General features: G+C 37.0%; 1 protein-coding gene across 1 annotated transcript in view; it reads left to right on the top strand.

Annotated features, from left to right (window-relative positions):
- The window catches only part of IL1RAPL1 (interleukin 1 receptor accessory protein like 1), a 1,739,707-nt gene extending 1,737,118 nt beyond the window's left edge, over positions 1-2,589 (top strand). The window contains exon 11 of the mRNA XM_040338202.1: positions 700-2,589. Within this exon, the coding sequence (XP_040194136.1) occupies positions 700-1,418 (719 nt within the window). The 3' untranslated portion in view covers positions 1,419-2,589. The remainder of the gene's footprint in view (positions 1-699) is intronic.
- Positions 2,590-14,141: the final 11,552 nt, after the last annotated feature.

The following is a 14,141-nucleotide window of genomic DNA, read 5'->3' as shown; positions in this document are numbered from 1 at the left end:
GTGCCAAGCTTGGTTTAAAAGTGACAAGAATCTGTGTTAGAAATTCACAGCTGGCTGGAAATTAAAACAGGTCATTTAAAAAACATCACATTTTTAAGCGAAGTTCCACCCAAAACAACTCCTCGCCCCCTTACATGCCACATTTGGCATGTCATTTTTTTGAGGGGGGGAGTAGGGGCTTCCTCCTTCCGCCCAGGGACGGCTTAGGTGACTCGTCATATCGCCTTAGATGGCCTCTCCCTGTAGGTGATCACCTGGGACACGTGACAGGTCCCAGGCGATTGCCTGTCCACTCAGGGTGTGCAGCGCCACACACGCATGCACAGTGAGTGCCCGGCCATGAAGCCGAAAACTGCCATAGCCGGGTGCCCACAGTTAGAATGGAGGCACCGGCGGAGAGGGGGGGACAAGCGAAGCTCCGGGTGTAGCCGCGTCGCTGGACAGTGGAACAGGTAAGTGTCTGTTTATTAAAAGTCAGCAGCTACATTTTTTGTAGCTGCTGACTTTTAATAAACATAAAAAAGGCTGGAACTCCCATTTAAAGTGTATTTTATAACAATGATATACTGTATCTTATATAATCTTTTTATTTCTGGACAAAAGTAAAATAGATTTTTGAACATTTAAGTTTTATATAAGTTTTATTTGTATGAATTCCTAATTTGTATTAATATCTAGTTTGTTTCTCTTCTATTACAGCTTATATCGAAGATGTGGCAAGATGTGTGGATCAAAGTAAAAGGCTAATAATTGTTATGACTCCCACATATGTAGTGAGAAGAGGATGGAGTATATTTGAGCTAGAAACCAGACTTCGGAATATGTTGGTCACCGGGGAAATCAAAGTCATATTGATTGAGTGCAGTGAATTACGTGGGATTATGAATTACCAAGAGGTGGAAACTCTCAAACACACAATTAAGCTTCTAACCGTTATCAAATGGCATGGGCCAAAATGCAACAAATTGAATTCAAATTTCTGGAAACGTTTACAATATGAAATGCCTTTTAAAAGAATAGAACCCATCACACATGAGCAGGTTTTAGATGTCAGTGAGCAGGGACCTTTTGGGGAACTGCAGACGGTCTCAGCAATCTCCATGGCTGCTGCCACTTCCACTGCCATGGCCACTGCCCATCCTGACATCCGTTCTACCTTTCATAATACTTACCATACTCAGATGCGGCAGAAACACTATTATAGAAGCTATGAATATGATGTACCTCCAACTGGCACCCTGCCTTTTACCTCAATAGGTAATCAGCATACTTATTGCAACATACCTATGACACTTATCAACGGACAGCGGCCACAAACAAAATCAAACAGGGAGCAGCACCCAGAAGAAGCCCATACAAACAGTGCTATCTTGCCACTTTTGCCAAGGGAGACAAGTATATCTAGTGTTATCTGGTGACAGGAATGGTAGGGGCACAGCAGCCCCACCCCCACCATTTTACAGTTGGAAGCGGATCTTGCAGTCTGGTGCCTGGAACTTCATCCTCGACTGCTGCTGTTAAACATGCATTACAATCGTTAATATCTGAGGAAAAACAGGGTCTTGTACATATTTTTGCAATTTATTTGTAGCATCAGTGTCTTCCTGTTTTACCCATGTCTCTTGCCATTACATTTTTGACTTTGTTTTATATGTCAATGAAATTTGTCTAGTTACATTTTTTATGAATAGACTGATGTATAGATAGGCAACATTCTCTTTTACTTCTCCTTAAGTATAGTTTTACATTTTTTTTTATTTAATCTTTTTCCCTTTTTTGGAATGCTTGAACCAACTACTGGATACGGATCAACATTCATTTTGTTGGCTTTATTAGTATTATACATTCATGATGCTCAGCCTTCAGCATCAAAAGAAAGAAGTATGCAAGATTCCAATGACTCTTATTTTTTTAAGATAACCAGCAGAGCTCACTTTTGATTCCTTCTGCCCACCTACCTGATGGCAACATGCTTGGTTACACTTCAAGATGGTCTGATTGTTTAACTTTTAACTAACTTAAATGTCTATCATTCAACAAGATTCCTGGTCTGTATTTATTGCTTTGCAGTAACATAGATCATACAGTAGAAAGCAGTTTTAATGGAAACATTTTTATATCAAAAGTTTTTAGTTACGTTCGTTATTTTTTCTTTATTTTACCATTTTCTTTTTAGATTTTGTGAAGGGGTGAATGGGGGGATCACATATTGTTTATAGTTTATTGTTAACGTTTTCTCTATTTTCAAATACCACTTGAAATGCTACAGTGCTCTAGTCAGATAAAAAAAAACATGCATTGTTGAAGTTATTTTTGTATGGTGGTGTCCATACCAAAGCTGAGAAAGACCTTGTTACTATCAGAGACTCCTGTAATATTTTTAAAATTGTTTTGCCTTATCAGATTTCATTTTGTTAAGATTACAACTTTATCAGCTTAAAGGCAATTTAAATTTATAACTCAGGAGGTAACAAACACCAGATGTGAACGCCAACATGCATAAAGCCTTTCCAACAGATTTAATGTTTATAAAGATTAATCAGACCTAAAATGTTAAACACATTTTACTGAATAAAATAAAGAAATATGTTTATTTTTAAGAAAAAAAGCTTCTATGTTTGAGAGGTTGAAAGTGTTGTGTTGAAATTATTCATTTTACGGTATAATGCAATATATTGAAGGGTAAACATTTTTATCAACTTTGGTGTAAATTATTATGAAGCATTACATTTTCGTGAAGTTAAAGATGTAAGCTGACCATCAGCACCTTATAATAGTTGGACATCAGAAACGTATCCATCAAATGAAAATATTTCTGTCTGATAATTATATAAACCTGTACTCTCAGTTCTACTGAATTCATGCGTGAAGGTAAATGTCTGTCACACACTAATACGCTCTTCAATGAGATCACCCTTGTTGGTGGTGCCCTTACATATAAAGTTGTTTCCAGTCCCCATTGAAATTGCAAGTGCATGTACCTACATATTTAATGAGAGTGTGCATGATGGTGAATGTCAGTGATATACACCACCACTCCTTTTGGTGAGACCTTAAGGTTGGTTTTCCTGGTGGGTTATACTTTTGTTTCCATCTACCATTGTTCATTGTACCAGTAGACAGTTCTGTTGTACTTAGTTTTTAGTAAAATCTCAAGCTCTAGATTACACTGTTTTATATTAATGTAGTTCTAGGAGCTTGATGTTAGGAAAATATGCTTTACACCAAGCCAATGAATCTGTGTTGATTAAAAAAAAATACTTTAATGAACAAACAGCTTTTATATACAGGTGAGCAAAGTAATCTACACAGATTGAAGTCACAGAAAAGATCACAGATTTGAGATTATTGGATATCTGTTAGCATTAACAATTATGTGGGGATTAACTGCCCAATCGTTATGTCTTACTTTTGCTTTTTTTCTTTAAAGAATAACTGAATTCTGGAAGCTGTGCCCCAAAATGCCAGGAAGAAGGCAAAGGGCTAGTCATTAGTATTGTCTGTGTCTCCTGACTAACGTAACATGCATATTTTTCACTGTCATATTAATATTAATAGAGGCAGGACTTTGCTTCCTTATGTCAAAGCCTCCAGCAAGGAAAACATTGAGCAGAATAGTAGTCATATCACTAAATCTCCTGACTCTTCTAGCAGTCAGAGGCTTAGATGTCTTTTACAGCTATGACACTTCACAGAAATGCCTAGTTACAATTATATATCAGGAAACACACTGCTTGTTTTCAAGAGGAATTCAAGACAAAAGGGTTCTACTTAGGCACAATTTACACTTTCTAAATGTACCCAATATCATAGTAAATGTTTTTGAGTTCAGTTCCACTTTAAAGGGAAGGTATATCTGTTTTGTGTGTATGTGTATATATATATATATATATATATATATATATATATATATATATATATATATATATATATATATATATATATATATATATATATATATATATATATATATAATGCCTTAAAAAAGTATTCATACCCCTTAAAATTTCCCATATGTTACAACCAAAAGCGTAAATGTTATTTCATTGGGATTTTATGAGATAAATATGTGAAAAGTGTGGTGTGCATTTGTATTCAGCCCCCCTGAATCAATACTTCATAGAACCACCTTTCCCTGCAATTACCTCTGCAAGTCTTTTGGGGTATGTCTCTACCAGCTTTGCACATCTAAAGAGTGCCATTTTTGTCCATGTTTTTATTTGTTTTTGAAAAATAGCTTAAGCTCTGTCAGATTACATGGATAGTGACTGTGAATAGCAATTTTCAAGTCTTGCCACAAATTCTCAGTTGGACTTTCACTGGGTCATTCTAACACTTGAATATGCTTTTATCTAAACCATTCCATTGTAGCTCTGGCTGTATGTTTAGGGTCATTGCCCTGCTGGAAGGAGAACCTCTGCCCCGTCTCAAGTCTTTTGCAGACTCTAATGCCGCATACACACGACCATTTTTAATGGTCTAGAAAAAACAACGTTTTTTTCAACCCGATTATTCTTAAGCCGGCCTTGCCTACACACGATCGTGAAAAAAATGATCTATGAAAACGCAGTGACGTACAACACGTACAATGGCACTATAAAGGGGAAGTTCTGTTCGGATGGTGCCACCCTTGGGGCTGCTTTTGCTGATTTCATGTTAGTAAAAGTTTGGTGAGGGACGATTTGCGCTTTTCAGTCTGTTACAGCGTAACAAATGTGCTATCTCCATTACGAATGCTAGTTTTACCACAACAAGCGCTCCCGTCTCATAACTTGCTTCTGAGCATGCGCATTATTTTCACGTCGTTAAAGCCCACACACGACCATTTTTTATGACGTTAAAAACGACAACGTTAAAAACAACGTGATAATTTAGAGCATGTTCAAAATTTTTAATGGCAATTTTTTACATCGTGAAAAAATTCTCTGGAGCCCACACACGGTCGTTTTTAATGACATTAAAAAAAACTTAATTTTTTACATCCCGAAAAACGGTCGTGTGTACGTGGCATAACAGGTTTTCTTCTAAGATTGCCCTATATTTGGCCCCATCCATCCTCCCATCAACTCTGACCAGTTTCCCTGTCCCTGCTGAAGAAAATCATCCCCACAACATGATTCTGCCACCACCATTTTTCATGGTGGGGTTGGTGTGCTCTGGGTGATGTGCAGCGTTAGTTTTCCTTCACACATACAGTAGCTTTCAATTTTCAATTTTTGTCTCATCTGACCAGAGCACCTTCTTCCACATTGTTGCTGTGTCCCCCACATGTCTTCTCACAAACTACAAACAGGCCTTCTTATGGCTTTCTTTCAACAATGGCTTTCTTCTTGCCACTCATAAAGGCCATATTTGTGGAGTGTTGCAGAGGCCTCTTGGTTGCCTCTCTAATTAATGCTCTCCTTGCCCAGCCTGTCAATTTAGGTGGGCGGCTATGTCTTGATAGGTTTTCAGTTGTGCCATACTCTTTCTGTTTTCGAATGATGGATTTAACAGTGCTCCATTAATTGTTCAAAGCTTGGGATTTTTTTATAACCTAACTCTGCTTTAAACGTCTCCACAACTTTATCCCTGACCTGCCTGGTGTGTTCCCTGACCTTCATGATGCTGTTTGTTTACTAAGGTTCTCTAGCAAACCTCTGAGGGCTTTACAGAATAACTGTATTTTTAATATATACACAGGTGGACTGTATTTACTGATTACTTAACTTCTGAAGGCAATTGGTTCTACTACAGTTTATTTAGGGGTATCAGAGTAAAGGGGGCTGAATACAAATGCACACGCCACTTTTCAGATATTTATTTGTAAAAAAAAATAATAAAACCATTTATCATTTTACTTCCACTTCACAATTATGTGCCCCTTTTGTTGGTCTATCACATACAATTCCAATAAAATACATTTATGCTTTTGGTTGTTACATGAAAAAAGGTGGAAATGACAAGGGGTATGAATATGTTTTCAAGGCACACTGTGTATATATATATATATATATATATATATATATATATATATATATATATATATATATATATATATATACATATATATATATATATATATATACATATATAGGCATACCCCACTTTTAAGTACACAATGGGGTTTATTTACTAAAGCTGTAAAATCAGGCTCACTTCTGCAAAGAAAGCAATGAGCTTCCAGTTTTTATTACCAAAGCTTAATTTTTAAAAATAACTAAAAAAGTACAGTGCAGCAGCTGGGGTTAGAAGCTCATTGGTCTCTATGCAGAAGTGAGCCTGATTTTTCACTCTCCAGCTTTAGTAAATAAACCCCATTGAGTACTTAAAAGTGGGGCATGCCTGTATATATGTTACAGCACGGCACATGCTTTATTGTTCCAGCTTCCATATGCACTGCACATGAGATACTAGAGAGCTACATGTTAACTCTTAAATATGCATAGCAAACTCTTGCTTAAAAACAGGTAATTTGCACACATTGCAATACAAGTTCAAGCTTGCCAACTGCATCAACGGATTGCTTTCTGGCCAGTCTGGGACAGGGAGTTAAAGCACAAAGAGAATCGTTTATTGTCCCATTAAAGAATAATCCAGCAATCTCAGATATCCTCATCCTTTTATTTACTGACCTGCATGTACATTGCTGTTGGTGCTGTTCATACCCTTAAACATCGTGGCATTTATTTACTAATACTGGAGAGTGCAAAACCTGGTGACACTCTGCATAGACACCGATGAGCTTCCTTTTTTTTATCAAAGTTTAATTGAACAAGCAAAAGTTAGAAACTGATTGGCTGCCGTGCACAGCTGCACCAGATTTTGCACTCTCCTGTTTAAGTGAATAAATCCCGTCTTTTTGCCTATATTCACACGTGAGCATAGTGTAGCAACAGCTGCTGCACTTTCTTTTTTAAAAAAAGCTTGTGGAGTGTTTTTGGAGCAGCACCGTTCATTTTAATGGTCCTTCCTCAGCTCCAAAAATGCCCCAAAGAAGATATGTAGCAAAACTTGGCACAGAGCCAGGGGCGTTTGGCATTGCAATTTTTGCTTTGATTTTAGCACGTTTTGTCAGTCGACATTTGCAGCAAAATTGCACTACATTTTGGGTGGCATTAAAAAAAATGGCAACATAAATGCATCCTATGTTTTAGCACAATTCTGGAATCGAGGGGCAGAATCGAGCAATTCCAATTGTGATTCCAGTATGCTCAGGTGTTAATGGAGCCTTCCAGTTGTGGATATGCATAGCTGGGTTTTGGTCTGTAGCTCACCTTCAGCTATGCCTGTTTGCCCCATATTGGCATTATATGACTATGTTTTTATGCTATTTAGCCAGTAATAGGTTGTCAATCTTCTAGGTGAAATAAGGATTGGCCAGGGAGGGATCACTTTTATGCAGTTAGCCAGATTGAACATATATTGCAATATATGCCAATTAAGAATCCCTGCTTTTAATTGCTTCCTAAGAATATGTAGGCGTTAACATGTGGTCACACCTCTTTAGCATTAGTATCTATACACACAAATAAATCTACACTAACTTGACCCTCTGTAGTATATTGTCCTAACTATCATCTTGTTTCGAGACTCATAAAAACCATCAAACGCCCACTAAAAGTCTAAATACATACAAATGCATAAGTAATTAAATACTACTTATATACTGATTGATATATATATATATATATATATATATATATATATATATATATATATATATATATATATATATTGTTTATTTTGGTGTTTTAAAGGACACACCTGGTTATTTGCATATATAAATATCTTTACTTATTGGTGCAGTCACCCTCTTAAAAAAAATCATCACATTGTGGGGAAAAGGTGCAATGAAATTGACTTACCGCTCTGCTTGTTGTCTGCATACACGACTGATTCATTTCCTTATACATTTTTTTTTATATATATTTACTTAATGAAGAAAATATTTTGCCATTTTTTTTTTTTTTTTTTACCCCTAACATTCATGCATACAAATAAAAGCAAATATATATATATGCAAACTGTATGTTCTCAACATCAGGCAAGTGCGTTAAGAGGTCTTAACTTCATCAGATTCAAAAGTCAACGAATAAATCTTTTAATAAAAATAATTATGCTCTGCTCCCATAGGATGGTCTTACACAGCCCAGTTCTGACTGGTGATTTAATTCTTAGAAAATATATCTATAAATTCATATCACATTTTTTAGCACCAAGCAAGTGTTTTGGCATGGGGACATTTTTTGCCCCTTCCTCCTGTAAAGAGCACTACTGTTACTGTAACACATACATCCTTACACAAAGAGGTTTGCATGAACGTTTCCCTGGGGTTTCCAGCATGGTTCTTGTGTTTTTTTGTTTCTGAATGTGAGTGTGTGTAGGGGGGGGGGGGGTGTAAAAGGCAATTTTTTTAAGAAGATGAAATTCGGGTATATGAATATAAATATTGCAAACAGATTGCAGACCGTAGACTGGGTAATGCTTCTGTCCTTTTAGTTTGTCTTTTCTGTCACTTTTCAATGTAAGTACCACTATATTTTTGGCTTTTCTTTAAGCCTAAAGAGAGAGAGGGCACATGTATAAATAGAGAGAGACATGGGACAGAAACAGCAAACAAGTTTGATATTTGAATCTAAAGTACATTAGCTAATATGGAGTTATAACCACAATTTTTTTTAGCCAATACAAACTTGGTGATTTTGTTATATAACATTGGGAAAAGTGAGAGAAATTTGATGGTTTTGTTAAAAAAACTTCAATATATTTGTAACTGACTTAGGTGTGCGGCGTGACACATTTCCATGATATATAACACACAACTATACAAAACCATCTATTATTCCTAATAATATGATTTTTCAGCCACTTTGTAATAATCAACAAATTTTAGAGGACAATGTACCTTAAACTTGTGAAAACTCAGCAAAACTACAATATCTATCAATATATTTGATATTGCCTTTAGGTTGGCCATACATAAAAATTGATTTTTGTGCATTACAAAATCTCAGGACAGTCATGGAAATGTCATAATGTATAGAATAATCACAGCCGTTAGCTTTATAAAATTTGCATTGCCATTTATTGTAGATGTTCCTGTGAATATTATTTTCCTCTCTTACGATGAAACAGAGATACGTTGTTATTGTATGACTGTGCCTCTGGGGATTTATGGGAACATCACCCAACATAAACTGAGAAAAAAATATTTCCACTGAAGAAAAGAAGAATATCCTGAAAACATGGATGAATGTTTGAAGAAAATAAAGTTATTCACAAATAAAATGCTTTTTTATAATATAGTATATATTCAGAATACACGCAAAAAGGCATTTAAAGTGGCACATATACGACTGTGAAAAGCAGTCAAAGTCACAAGTCATCAAAAACACTTAGTAGACTTAAAAAATGTTTACTAATTCTATAACCTGTCCCCATCCCCCTTAGCCTAGGCTAGCTATTACCCCATCCAACAAGTGCTTTCTTACTTCCTTAATGGTGGTAGGCCCATACGTTGTCTGCATCTAGTATTGGGCTGCCCAAGACTGCTTATTAACATCTCATAGAAATTCCAATGTAATAAAACTGCTTCATTCTTTTTCACAACTGTATGTTTATTGTGAGGAAGGTTTGCACTGGTAAACACACATAAACAAGCAATGTTCACAACTGTTTGCTTATTGTGAGGAAGGTTTGCACTGGTAAACACACATAAACAAGTAAACCTTAATTAATTTTGTGCAAAGTGCTCAATCATAAGTAACGGTTAAACACTTTGTGTAAAACATGTCAAGGTTCCCTTGTTGTCTACAGTCTACAGTATACCTGTGCATGTCGTCTTTACAATGTGTTTTACCATATAGCTGCTTATCAATGCCTGGCAGAATTTTCTAATAATTGTAGCCTACCACTGATTTATTTTTCAATTTAAAAAAAAAACTTGTTCTGTTACTGGCGCCACACTTGTTTTGTTGTTTGTCTTTACAATGAACCTATTGTTGAGCAATAGAACAAAGTTGTTTAATTATATTGAAATTATACTGTATATGTTGGAACGGGGCAAGGTCTGAATGTTGCAGTTTCTCAAGGTTTGGGTAATATAGAGCTAGATCTCTTGTGACAGCAGTGCAGTGTTTGTGTTGTTTATAATATCCTAAAAAGCTTGAGTGAGACCTGTTGGTCCTGCAGTACAGGTACATCCCACTCAATTGTATGTATACTAATGCAGAGTTGCAGACTTAGGGGGTTATTTACGAAAGGCAAATCCACTTTGCACTGCAAGTGCACTTGAAAGTGCACTTTCAAGTGCAGTCACTGTAGATCTGAGGGGGACATGCAAGGAAAAAAAACAACAACATTTTAGCTTGCAAATGATCGGATGATCAAATCAGCAGAGCTTCCCCTTATTTCAGAGCTTCCCCTCAGATCTACAGCGATCTACAGCAATTGCACTTTCAAGTGCACTTTAAAGTGTACTTGCAGTGCAAAGTGGATTTTCCTTTCCTAAATAACCCCCTTAGAATAAGTAACTCACTACTAAATTTTTAGAGTACATGTTGTAAACAACACTAGAGTCTGCCACTGTTGGAGGAGGTAGAGTCTGCCACTGTTGGAGGAGGTAAATAAGCACTTGGTGGTGGAAGGTCAGCTTAAACTAGTAAAGGGATCTGGAGATGAAGGTCTGATTGTGGAACTACAAGCATGACATTTTTGTGCCACAATATGACCTCCTCACCTGCGATATGTTAGAAGATAAGTATGGCAATCAGGGTTACTGCAGATTCATACTTACCTAGGTGGATGCAGCATCAGTCCGATGCCACATCTGTCCCCCAGCACCTCTTCACTGATAACCGAGAAATCGAACATTGCAGATAGCTTGATTCTCTCAGCTCCCCAAGCAGAGAGCTGCTGCCTGTCAATCAGCAGCTCTCCTGCTTTGCTCCTCCATGCTCACTGGAGCACTGATCTGTGGAGGGGCGGGGATCGGCCATCTCAGTGTCTCAGCAGCTCGCTGAGATGGCTATCAGTCCCGGCACCTGGTGGATCCAGACTTCCAAAGCCGGGATGATGGGGCGTCTACACTGATATTGGTGACATCAGCAAAGAGCAGACTTCAGTTCCCTCTCTGCTGAAAATAGTCACAGGAGTGCAAAATTAATTGCACTCCTGTGACCCATAGGAGAAGCCCAGCCAAACAAGCTCAGGCTGGACTTTTCCTTTAAGGAGGAGGTGTTTCCACACTTTTTATAAGTCTTACACCTGCGCTTGACAGTTAAAGCGATGGTGACCCCATGAATGGTCTTTTTTTTTTCAAAAAGGGCTACTAGTAATGATTAGTGAAGTTCTACTTACATTTTTTTATTTAAAGTGTATGTTTTGTCAAAACTGTATTTTTAGTTTTGTATAGAGTGGGGAAGGGTTAACCCCTGCCATTTATTTTTTGCTGTCTGTGTACCATTGGGGACATTTCCCTTCACTTTCTGGCCCAGAGACACAAAAAAGACAATGGACATCTTTCAAGGTAATGGGAATTCCTGTATTAGATAGTTGCCCAAAACATTTGCATCATTAAAAGATTTCATCTTACCTCTTGTTCTGGTGACAACTATTACATTTTTTATTTCTCTTCATTTGCTGTCTGGGTGATGACAGTCTCTGGGAAAAGGGCCAAACACTTCCCTAATCTATTCAAAATTGAAAAAAAAGGTTTTGCCTATTGATGCACTTTATTTTATTAATAAAAATGAGCATACATGCCACTATCCATTAGTAGGTGACAGCTTACCCTGCTGTTTTATAATAAATATACTAGTATTGTGACATTAGGTCAAGAGAATGTATAACAATTACAAATTACAGTTGTTAAAAATGTTAAGCCATTGTAACATTTTATAAAAAATATCCACAAAATAGTGTGTTCTTTAATTAGTTTTATGTATTCCATTTTCGGGAGATTTTATTGCATAAAAACAGATGCAACAAATATATTACAACATTTTTTATTTTAAACTTGCAATCATTTTTTCACACTATATATAAAGTGTGAAATTATGATTTCTGCCAATTTACTAGATTATTTTATGTAAATGTTTTTAAAGGTCACCTCTTTTGAAGGTTGTTCCTTACTTTCTTGCTCCTCTTATTCACAATACTTTCGACCACACAAGAGAAACATTAAAGTCGTCTGCAGTTAATATTCTAGTCATTATTCTCATATTTTTCATGTACTTCAAATACATGCTGCATTCTGTGTTTGTCAATTATGATTAAGACTGCTGAGGTTTGTGAAATGACACTGGACCAGAATATGTTAGGATTACATATATCCTTATTTCAGTCTTTTTTCTTTCCTATAGTAAAATGCTTACCAATGTAACCAAGAAGTTTATTGCCTTATAATACACATACAACTTTTTTACAAAGTGGTTTGCAAGAGAATGTAGATTTACAGCTATCATTCAAATGTATGTGGATAAATAATTGTATATACAGGGCTATAACTATTTCGTATGCATAAACCAAAACTCAGGGAAGTTCCTCTGAAATGATATTATATCACATTTGCAGATTATGCAATTATTAAGATACTAGAATGTTAGCTAGGTCATCATAGCCTACCAAACATTTCTGTTTACAGGGTCTAGGCTGTCCACCCCATAAACAACTACAGTATATTTGAGAACTTCAAGCTATGACCTTTTTCTTTTTGAGTTGTCTTACCATTCTTTGCTAGAGTCAATGCAAGATCTATGAATCAACTGAGACATATATGTGGGTCACTGAAATTGGTATCCTCATCATCAATTGCTTTAGTATTACTAAATGCAATTCAAAGGCCTCGTACACACGGCCAAGGAACTCGACGTGCCAAACACATCGAGTTCCTCGGCCAGTTCAGCCCTGAAGCCGCCGAGGAGCTCGGCGGGCCGAGAGCTCCCATAGAACAACGAGGAAATAGAGAACATGTTCTCTATTTCCTCGTCAAGCTCCTCGTCGGCTTCCTCGGCCGAAAGTGTACACACGGCCGGGTTTCTCGGCAGAATTCAGCCAGAAACTCGGTCGGAAACTGAATTCTGCCGAGGAAACTGGTCGTGTGTACGAGGCCATAGTGTGTGCTCACAGCCCTTCTTCTTTGTCTCTTACTTTTAAGCCTGCTGATTCATGAGAAAGATGCCTATTCTGACACAAAATAAAACAGTTCACTAGAAAGCATATAGTCACCTACAATAACACAGGCTTTGCAATACCTTGTTGTCAATAGATAACACTTTTTAAACATACCCTGAACAGAACTACCTGGGTTGAATGGATTTTGGGGAGTTAAATAATTTGACAGCTTTTACCAATCCATGAGCTATATTATTCTAGCTCAGCATTAGACCAGGCAACATAGTTCTGCAAATCTATCCCACTTCACTGAAATCAATCGTCACTCTAAGTCAAGTGAAATCTTTAAGATTTAAAAAAAATATTATTAAACTAAGAGGAAGGATTTTCTCCATTTATTGTTTCTTGATGCATATGTGTTCATTGAATTGTAACCACTTAGCGACCACCCTATAGCAGTTTTACTGCTACATGGTGGCAGCTGTGTGCTAGATCATAAATATTTACGTGATTCCGGATTTCTGCCTGCAGGGACATGTGCGTGCCACCAGGGGGCCGCTTCTGCTGTAAAAATTCACAACAGAAGCCGATCTGCGGGTGTGGGGCACTTGATGTGCTCCAGCACCTGCCGATCACCAGTAAACTACACAGATTGGGCATCTGCCTATGTAAACAATGCAGGTCCTGGTTCTGACAGGGGGGAAAGGCATGGATTTGGTGTTCCTGCAAAGGAAGTAGAATCCATGTCTTCCTCTAGTAAAAGCAGCACACATAGTAAATACAAACACTGGCTAGGCACACATTTAACTCTTTGATAGTCCTAAATGTTTAACTCCCCTCCCAGACAGTGTCATTAGTACAGTGACTGTATTTGTGTCACTGGTTATCACAAAGTGTCAAATGTGTCAGTTAGTGTCTGACTGTTCTCCGCAATATCGTAGTCCCACTAAAAGTCACTGATTGCCGCCATTACTAGAAAAAAAAACATAAATATATATTGTAAACAATACAATGTTTGTGTAAATCAATATAAGCTTATTGTTTTG

The sequence above is a fragment of the Rana temporaria genome, chromosome 2 (assembly GCF_905171775.1).
Source record: "Rana temporaria chromosome 2, aRanTem1.1, whole genome shotgun sequence".
Taxonomy (NCBI): Eukaryota; Metazoa; Chordata; class Amphibia; order Anura; family Ranidae; genus Rana; species Rana temporaria.
This window is presented reverse-complemented; position numbering and strand designations above follow the sequence as displayed.